This window comes from Salarias fasciatus, chromosome 20 (genome assembly GCF_902148845.1).
Source record: "Salarias fasciatus chromosome 20, fSalaFa1.1, whole genome shotgun sequence".
Classification (NCBI taxonomy): Eukaryota; Metazoa; Chordata; class Actinopteri; order Blenniiformes; family Blenniidae; genus Salarias; species Salarias fasciatus.
The window spans coordinates 6,033,853-6,044,562 of NC_043764.1; the positions used below are offsets into that span (position 1 = coordinate 6,033,853).

At 40.4% G+C, this 10,710-nt stretch overlaps 1 protein-coding gene across 1 annotated transcript; it reads right to left on the reverse strand.

The window, feature by feature from the left end:
• Nucleotides 1-6,148: 6,148 nt before the first annotated feature.
• Nucleotides 6,149-9,268, reverse strand: LOC115407935 (zinc finger and SCAN domain-containing protein 2-like). Its single transcript, XM_030118514.1, has 2 exons — nucleotides 9,030-9,268; nucleotides 6,149-7,839 (listed from the first exon to the last, which is right to left on the reverse strand). The coding sequence occupies exons 1-2, from the start codon at nucleotides 9,199-9,201 to the stop codon at nucleotides 6,725-6,727; spliced, it is 1,287 nt and encodes a 428-aa protein (XP_029974374.1). The 5' UTR covers nucleotides 9,202-9,268; the 3' UTR covers nucleotides 6,149-6,724.
• Between the last annotated feature and the right edge of the window lie 1,442 nt (nucleotides 9,269-10,710).

Below are 10,710 nucleotides of genomic sequence, written 5' to 3' on the forward strand. Positions count from 1 at the left end.
CTGCAGGGAAAAACAAATGTCCATAGACAGTGCAACTGTCAATGTCTGCGGCCCCATGTGCACCCACTGCAGTGTAGTGGAAATTCATTGAAAGATAACTGACCTGAATAATGGGAAGGATCAAGAGTGCCTGAATATTTTATCACGTGAACATGATGTAAATGTCAAATCTGACACTGATGCAGTTTTCACTGCATGGTGTGTTCATTGGTGCAGCCTCTTGTTGTAGTGCACTGTGGAAGATCACCGAGCTGTCACCAGCCTCAGCCCATCACTGTCAGCAGCTTATTACTGCAACAAAGAACTGCTTAATCCACTTTTCTGTATTACCAGAAATCTCTGAGTGTAACAACAGCGTTGCTGTTCAAATGGGATGTTACCCCAGTCACAAACTGACTGTTTCTGGTAAAGGTTATTTAAGGACAAAGCATCCACAATGACAAAATCTTATTTCACAGACATAATGAACAACAATAATTGATTGTATGCTGAAAATATTTGATTTATATAAATCGTTTACTGCTTAAATGCTGTTCTTTGTGTTTCTTTATCATTTTGAAGATATTGATGTTGAATTCCATTGTATTACAATCACTTTGCTCCTCCACTTAAATCGCCCTGCTGAATTACCTGTCTAAAATCTGCTATCATGTGTGGTTTAGAAAACTTCAAGCAGCACAGAGGAGACAGACCCAGACTAAGTGTGAGACAGCTTCGCCGCAGCCCCCCTCCCCATCCATTGTCATGTTAATGCTCCACTGGCACTGTTTATGAGCACTGGCCGATGTGTGAAGAGCTTGCAGTTAATGGTCGAGCTCTGCTCTCCCACACACAAAGATGGGCTTTAGCATTGACCCCAGAAAGCCTCCCCGTGGAGAGACCCCCCCCCCCTCCCCTTTCTAAAAATGAAAAAAAAAAAAAAAAACCCTTCTTCCTGCCTCCATAAGAACAGAGTCTGCATCTGAAAGGATTCTTTTATGCCAAGGGAACGATGTCCAAGGCAGAAGAGAGAGAGCGTGGATGGGGGAGGGGGTCTAGTGGCTGGGATTTGTATGGATGGCTGGGATCAGAGGAGGTAGCCATAAGTTCAGCAGAGGATTCCTTGGCATTACTGTTGTGCGCCTTGGAGGACTCTCGTGCCTTTCACTGTAAAGTGTTTCCCCCATTTGCTCCATGGCGATGAGGCTGAGACTAATTACAGCCCACGATCCCCTCAGAACACAGATTTCTGCATGTTTCCTGATTGATACATTACACACTAGTCCGACATCAAAATGAAAACATTTCCCTTTTAGGATGTACAGGTATGTGTGTGTCTGTTGTGGGGGGGGGGTCAGTGGGGAATGTGAGCGAGTAAAAGGCAGCAGAAACAAAGCATCTCACTCTGGGTACACAATGTTCTTTAAGTTGCTGGATCAGTTCACTGCAGTTTCTAGCCATGGGTATCAGAGTGCTTTCTTTCACATGCGTATAATAGATGAAAAGATGGACCACGGAATAAAATAAAGGCTCACTCAGGATTACAGATGCACTATTTACAGTGGATCATTCGGCGTTTGCGTTAAATTACATTGTTACTTGCACTGTGTTGATCAAAATGTAATAAATGTCTTTTGACGCTGCTGCTCATTACAATTACAGCTTTATTGGCTCTAGCATAAATTAAATGATTAGTAAGATGAGACACTGCACTGGGAGCTCATCACAATAAAAAAAAAATAAAGACATTTGCCAAATAAAAAAACTATATATATACATTGGTTGTAAGCGACAAAGCACCTGAAATAAATATTAAATGACAAAATCATGTATGAAACGAAAATGTCTCACCAAAACCAAAATCTTGCAACAAGAATCCTTTGGGTTTTTCAATAAGAGGCAATTCTGAGAGCTGTTATATAACAAATGGATGAAACTCTTCACTGTTTGGCAGGAGAACAAACCTAAATACAGACAGGAAAACATGTCAGTCAGTGTTTGCAGAGGAAGCATCACTGATACACTCCTAAAGGTTCAGATGAATATAACACAAACAAACAAAAAACATTGGAATTCTTTCATCATTTGATTTTAGGGAAACTTTGGTGAAAACTGCACAATATTTTGCATGTAGAAATAAGTAAACATTGTCAACCCATCTTCTATTGCGCTTTGTTCTAAGACAGACATGACACACACACATTCACACCTCGGGGCCATTTAAGGTCACCGATTAACCTGACATGCACGTTTTTTCACTGAAATATTTGAAGCTTTTTTGTTTTTCTTGATATCCTTATTCTACTGTTTCAGTAGAATACTAGAATAGTAGAATACCAGTAGAATATTTTATGTGTGATTTTTTTATATCTTTCATTCTCAGACCAGAATTATCACAATAAAAAATGTAAAAATCCTTGAAATGTATTTTTTAAAGTTATGTATTGTAGAAAATAATAGCTCACTAAACAAATAACTTTCCAATCTAAATGTTTGTTATGAGATCCTGAAAAGGGGTTGATGGTTGTTTCTAATCAGAATAATTTCAGAGATGAATATGTTTTATTTACCTCAGTCTTTCACATGGATGCTTCATGTTACTGTGACGGAACATGAAACTCCACTGATCAAAAACAGTGTTTAGATGTTTCAGTGACATCAACTGATCACTGCTTGTAGTTCAGTCCTGTTTTTATCAGTTATATAGAAACTCCATGACCCCAAAGCACACAGAAACATTCATTCATTCATTCATTCCCACCAGGTTTGACTGATAAAAATCCTCCAATGTCTATCCTAATAACATACAACAAAACTAATTCAAAGTGCTTCTGCTCAACATACCAACAAAACAGAAAATCACCATCGCAGGAGCTTAGCTCCATAGCACTGATTAATGAAAATAAATAAAGAAAACTTTACCCAAAAACATAATCATATGGCATTTAGAAGGATTTTTTGGAAAAGGCAGTGCACTTGTTGTACAATATAATGTGCTGATTGCAGAAAATGTATTTGTTCAGTAATTGTCATTATAACATAAGAAGAAAGGCAGGTTAAAGTGAGGTTGGGGTTGGTCTCTGAGTACATCCTGAGGTATTCAGGGTTAAATCTTTGCTCCATCGCTCTGGATCAACCTGCTGGATAAAAACGGGCTCAACTCATCCCTGTTAAAAACACAACTGTCTGTGCCTTTAAAGTTAACTCTGAACTCTTATGTTGTAATGCTTTTACTTTGTATAATGCTTTTTTTTTTTTTTTTTTAAAAAGCCCTTTATCAGTAGAGGCTATTATGTTTAGAAAGTGTTCTGGGAATAAAGTCATAATTAGTAAAGTGTATACACAAACCAATAGCAGTTTTGTGGAGTCAGAGTCAATCTGCCTCTGATCTGTCATTAACTAAATAAATACAAAAACACCACTTAACTATAATCAAGCAACAGCACACTCAGCATCCTGTTGTAATGAATTTGTGCACGGCTGTGATGTGGCTGTCGATAATTACCGCCACGCTGATATTCATATCAACAGTCCATACTTGGGCATGACACTGCTTTAACATAAAGCCATTTATTGCATGAAATCAGAAAAAATGTCATGCAATTATTCATCCCGGGTCTTTTGTTTCCACCAACACAAATAGTGCCGACACTAAACACAATGTGACGGTTGCTAGGCAACACAAAGGTATCTTAGCACCCTATTTCCACATTACTGTAGGTTTTGCTCTGTTGAACCTTTTTTTTTTTTTCCTCTCAGTTCCAACATGTAGACATTATGCTAGCAAGTTAGCGGTTATATTTGAACAGAAGTGAGGTGGAGTGATACAGCTGTGAAACATCAGCACTCACACTGAAGGTGTCTCATCCTCCAGGCCAACTGTTTTTATAACAGATTCCATCAATTCTGTCTATGGATTTATTTCTTTGTAAAAGCAGATTGTGGGATGGAGCTCATGCATCGCTTTCAGATTTGTTTAATAATGCAGATTTAAAAAAGACACAAACCTCAGCAGCACTTCTTTAGACTACCTGTGCATGCATTAAGAATGCACAATATATACGCTACACAACAGAAGCAACTTTGTTTTTTTTACTTTTCAGTTGCATCCAGGTTATAAGATGCTGGTCATGTAACAATAACCCATGATTGAACATGACACAAGTGATGACAAAAAACATTAAAAGTAGACGACAGGAGAAAAACACTTAAAAATGTAGATTACTGAATGTATCTCTTCAGTATTCACATTAAATACATCTTCCTTCACATTTATGTCAAGTCACTGCAAGACGGGGAATATCTAGGAAGTAATCTGTATCAGTTGGTTCGTGGTACAGTTCTTCTAAGTTTGTAAAAACAATAAAACCACCCTTGGAGTCAGACCTTATTAATTGGACTCAAATTTTATGACAGAGTATTGTTATTATTTGAGGCTTTAAACTCAGTCATATTGGAACATCACATTTATTGGAAACCTGAATACTCACTGTGTGACACAGCAATCTAATGAGCTTAAAAAGTTGTGGCTTAACCAATCAACCATTATTCTTAAACCAAGATGGGAAAGTGTCCTCTGCTTTTCACACTGCTGCAACCAGCTTTAGGGCTCTCTGACTCCAACAGGGGATCAATGAAAGGTAATGAAAGGTAGCTATTTAACCAGCTATTTAATCAAATCATTCTACTTTGAATTACTACAGTCACTTTCTATTAAATGGATCAATCAAAACATCACTGTTCAGTTTACAACTGGAGAACTACTCTACAGCAGAGATTATCGCCTCTTATCCTGCATGTTTCAGACAGTGATTGATTGAATCATTACCACCTCATTCATATGAGAGGAGGAAACACAGAAACAATGCACCCCCCCACAGCAGGACTGTGAAGCTCTGATTGTCATTACCATGGAGAGCAGAGCAGGTATGATATGCTTCAGTTTAAAGTTTTCATCAGCAGACGGTCCTCTGTAGATGCTGGTGCCATCGCCCTCCACACAAGACATGCAGGAGACACTGGAAGGTAAAGACTGACATTCACACTGATGACAGGAACGCATTAAAAAGTGTTGTAATTCCACACACGGTCACCAGAGGGGGTAGTAACCAACCTATAACTTATATTATAGCAACATCTGCTGCAACTGTCATGTGATCATGTTGCAGTAACTTCTCACTACAGTATATTAAATGCAAAATAGTAAAACATCAGGCTGCCATCCAACCTTCCCCACAGTATAAGGACATATAGGAATGATACTACTTCAATTAAAAAACAATCTTGATTAAATCTTGTTATACAGTACGTATGCAAAGAACCAGAGTGCTAAAACTTACATTGATAAAGTATCCAACATGCTGAACACAGCAGTCCCCTAAGAATGTGTGCTGAGCCCCTTCCTCTTCACCCTGCTGATCCACGAGTTGCACAGCCAGGTCCAGCACCAACCGCCTTGTCAAGTTTGTCATCATTGAGAGTCTCAGCAGCAGCAACATCTCAGATGGCCTCTCCTGGACGGCCAACTCCACATCACTGGGAAAAAAGGCTCAGCTCTACTTCCTGTAAAAACTGAGGCGAGCGAGAGCAGCAGCACCCATCGAGATAGCATCCTGATGTGCAGCATCACTGTCTGGTACGGCAACTGAACCCCAACTGATAAGAAAATCCTGTAGTGCAGTGGTTCACAAACTTCTGTGCCACCAAAAATATACCAAGTTCTCCAAGAACCGCCACTAGGGCTGCTCTGAGCATACAGCAGCTTAGCCTATTCGCTGCAGATTTATTATTTATACATCAGTTTTTCTCATTTTTGTATTATTTTAAAAATGTTATATATTTCCAAATACATTTTGACTATGAAGATCAGTCAGTGACTTGCCCTCATGTGCTACTAGAGGGAGCAGGCACACCACAGTCTGAGAATCACAGGGCAGCCAGCTACATCGTTGGCAAGCACTCTCCCCTCCCTCACAAGCTGCTGAAAAACACTGGGAAGCGGGTAAAGTGGTAAAATCACACTTCATTCATGAACCAAACAGTTTCCCCAATGAAGATCCAGGAGTCAGCAGGGGATTTTTGACCATTTACTGAAGAAATACTGTAAAGATACAATACAAAACACATGAAACTAAAGTTACAGTTTGTATTTTATTCGTCTATTTTCCTCAATAACACAATCATTAATCAGTACACACAACAGGAACATATAGTAATACTGAAATGAACATGAAGAGTGGAAAGTAGTGCTTAGCATGACGCTAACTTAATATGGAAAATCTCCTAAACCGGTTAATGTGTCGTCGTTACATTTTATTGAACACTCAAATACAAATGTGAGGTGCTATGAGAACTCTCATGGGTAAGTTCAGTAAAAATGATCACTGCTACTTTAAAAGATTGAGAAACATGAACAAGGATGGTCGACATTGCTTTGACCGACAGCTGCCTCCGGTTGATGACAACCTCAGCAGCCTGAACAGACAGAGTGGAAAACAACTGACCGGACTGCTTGAAAGAGGGAAACACAGTCAATTTAAAATATATAATTCCAAAGTTCTAGCATTAAATGTATAAAATTTCCACCTTTTCTGTTAAAGTGTTTACATTGTATCTTTTAATTTAAAATCCTAAGATTTACAAGCGCTTCGGGGCCCAAATCTGCCACATTGTGTCTGACAGGTCCTGATCAACAGTGTTGATACGTTCTGTTTTGTGGGCTCCAGCTGGACGTCCTGAATGAGATCTAAGAGCCTTTCCTGAACCCATGTCTGTGAGTTTTCATGTGTCCCACTAAAGTACTCTGTTGACTGAAACCTTTGCCACATGTTTCACAGGAATACGGCCTCTCACCCGTGTGAGTTCTCATGTGGCCCGCCAAGTGACTCTGCTGACCAAAACTCTTCCCACAGAGCCTACAGGAATATGGCTTCTCGCCTGTGTGAGTTCTCATGTGACCCACAAAAGTACTCTGTTTACTGAAACTCTTCCCACATATGGTACAGGAATACGGCTTCTCACCCGTGTGAGTTCTAATGTGGCCCAACAAATGACTCTGTTGGCTGAAACTTTTCCCACATATCGTACAGGAATACGGCTTCTCACCTGTGTGAGTTCTCCTGTGGACCAACAAATTACCCTGCAAACTGAAACTTTTCCCGCATGTTTCACAAGAGTACGGCTTCTCACCTGTGTGGCTTCTCATGTGGCGCATCAGTTCACTCCGTCGGATGTAACTTTTACCACAGATTTCACAAATGATCTTACCACTGAGGCCTCCTGAGTTCTGACATGATTTACGTTTTTTAGGGACAATTTCGCCGCGCGTTTCCTCACAAAGCAGCTTTTCGAATGCAGCCTGCTTCTCCGGCACGCTGAAGCTCTCCACACGCTCACTATGAACTCCGCTGACGTTTATCAGCTCTGTATTTCTAGTTGACTTGGAGTCCAGATATTTTTTCACATGGTGGACTTGAGAGTCATGAGAGAGGAACTGCAGTACTTCTTCTGCTTCACTCAGGTAACGCTGTTCCTCAATAGAAGATACATTAAAGGCGTCACCTTCAAGGTTCAGCATGAGCTGCTCTCCCTCCTGGCTGGGACCGAGTTCCTCGTCCTCCTCAGTATGTGAAGGCTCTGGTTCCTCCTGGAACTCTTTTAACGGGACAAGTTCTAGTTCTTCTTCTTCCTCTTTGATCCGTGGAGGTTCTGTCTCCTCTCGGTCCTCCTCAAACTGCAGAAGTTCTTTTTCTTCTTGTTCCTGTTTGATCAGTGGAGGGTCTGGTTCTCCCTGCTCTCCACAGCAGTTTGTTTTCTGTTGAAGGAGCCGATCTTCTCTGCAGTCATGGAGCTGTGGAAGCTCTGGAGGGACAAAATAATACAAGATAAAAGGTTAGTGACATTATGGTACTTCTACAGTCCCAACTTAAACAAAAAAAAAAAGGTGAAATTGAGAACTTTCATTCAAATTTAAAAAAAAAAAAACATCCTGACATTATTTCTTGATGTGCATCTCAGGCTGCTGAACAGCTGGTGGATTAATCATTACTGTTTTTGGATTCACTTTTCAAGGTGGTATATTCACTTATCTTCTCTCAAGTTCGCACAACATTGTTCTGTTTTCTAGTTAACCTGAAGATCCAAGGTGAGATATTGCTGATGCTAAAATTAAAGCTAGCAAACTGTCTTCATTCTGAAAGCCATGCTGTCAGTGTGAGTTTGTTAAAAACATGCAGAATTCAACAGAGGAGAAGTTTTCTGACATCTCAGCAGAGGGTTTCAATAAAATTGGCTTCATGTTGAGATTGTAGTCATTTTCCAAAGCAACATTTTCTTCACATATACTCTGGACCACAACGAGGAAGCATTATTATTTAAACATTATTATGGCATTATTTTACTGCTCAAGGTGAAATTGGGACGTATGCGGCCCCTGAACATTGTGTGACACCCCTGATTTAAGGGACATTACCTTGTTTTAAATGTCTTGAAAAAATCTCGACACTCGGTGTTTCCAGATGTTGACAAAGCACTGAGACAATAATTGATTTTACCTGCAACCAGTTCCAGCTCAGTCTCAAAACCTGGACTTGTGAAAACCAACCTGAGATCCACAATGAGCCAAAACAGACTGAATCACCTGTCTGATGGCCACTGAGCCTGATGGCCTCAGAAAATATGACTTTAAAAGTAAAACAAAGAAGAGAAACCTGTAAAGGTAAAGTGTGTTTACTGAACTGCAACATCATTTGCATTTGCTGTTACTGTTATTTTCCCCCACCTGCTTGATTTCTAACAGTGTGTGTAATGCTTAGGGTGGTGTATGCAGATGTTGTGTGTGTCGGTCTCGCTGATATCTGGTTGAATACCTTTTAGTAGCATCTGTCACAGTGATGCTACTGTAAATGGAGTGTGTGTTTTGGGGAGGAGGGGTGACATGATGCATAAAGGGGAGGCCCAGAGAGAGAATAGCCCCAATGGGGAGGGCTAACTCCCTCAATCCTCTCCTGTTCACGAGTCAGATCCATGTGTTGATTCAGAGTTTTTCATACCTGTTCTGTTTAAGCTGATTTGAGGTTTGATGCTGATTTCCAGCAGTTTGCGTTGTCGACCAATCTCCTCCTCGTACTGAACGATAGTCTGTTCAAACACGGTGAATATTTCTCCCGCAGCAGCAGTCAGTCGCTCGCTGATAAACTCTCTGAAAGCCTGAACCGAAGTCATGGTTGCAGCAGGAGATGAAATATGTAAATATTTCCTCTGAGAGACACGAAAACACAACAGACTCCAACAGCAAACTCCAATCAGCAGCCAGAGATTCTTCTTCTGCTCCTTCCCTCACAAACAGCTTTCAGCGTCACACTGACACCTGCTGGACACAGCGGGAACCGCAGGTCATCCGCTTCACCTGGAGCTCCTCTGGACTGTACCGTTTTTCTTTTTACACTTAACATAATGACCATAATCTGTGATACATAAACATTTCATCAAATATTCTGAAGGACAGACAATGCCTGGAATTCCTGATCAGTAGTAAATTTTCCAGGAATAATTTTGTGAATCATGACCAACTAATCACTGTCAGAGTTAGAAACTGACGTGGAATATAAAATTTCTCCAAAACTCAATCATTGTTATTTTGGCAAATTCATTAAGAGAATTGAATGTATTTATTCATTAGTATTTAGAGGGGAAGGCAGCCACACAGCTTGGAGGGAGCGAGTGGGCGCCGGGGGGTCTTGTTCAGGGATGCATTGTTTTCATGCTGTGGGTGGAAACCGGTGTGCAAAGAGGAAAGCCACGCATACAATGGGAGACCATGAAAAATCCACACAGAAAGATGCACCGTGTGATGTGACGTGACGTCCTGGTGTGCGTTCATTGGAACCATCTCCTGTTTCAGCATTATGCCCGATCAAAGTGACTGGATGAACATCAAAACATGTTGCTTCTCTGTTTTGTTTTAAATAAACCTTTCGTTTGATGAATACAGTCAGTTTCAATGCATGCTCCACACATATTACAGTACTCACAAAAACCCTTTGTGATATTCAGCTTTTGGGTGAAATTTCAAGGGGAACCTAAGTTACTATTACTGTCTCAGGAGAAACTGTTTCCTTCTCTGAACTTTGAATCCATGTGTGAAACTTCTTAATCGCCACCAACCTCCAGGTGCCATGGTCTCAGGGATGCTGAAAAGAACTGAAAACTGAATTGAATTATTTAACATTTTGAAGAGATTTGGCCTGAAACCCTGCTTTATATATTGGATAAAACTATCATATCTCCCAGTTTGATCCTTGCACCCAAACATTGGTGACGCAGATGGTGAGGTGGATTCATCTCATACTTTTAATGTAACCACAAATCAGATATATAGATCCAGGTAGTCATAAACGCCAAGCCTGCAGTTTTTGTAGATGTGTTCCTTTAGTGAGCCATTAAACCTATCACTGGATTTGCTGTATTACGATCATATCTCATACTTTCATCTTCAAATATGTAGAACAGGGGAGAGCAAATATAAGACTATATGAGGAGCTGCTGTGCTTCTGCTCATTCAGACTTGATGGATGATTTGAGCTATGGTGAATGAACTATGAGGATCTGCCCCTGCACAGGGGGCAGATCCTCATAGTTCAGAATTATTTCTCATCTTTCACCCATCAAACCATGAGGATATACTGCAGTGGGAACTCATTTCAATTCAAAAATACTAACAGACTGCCAAAG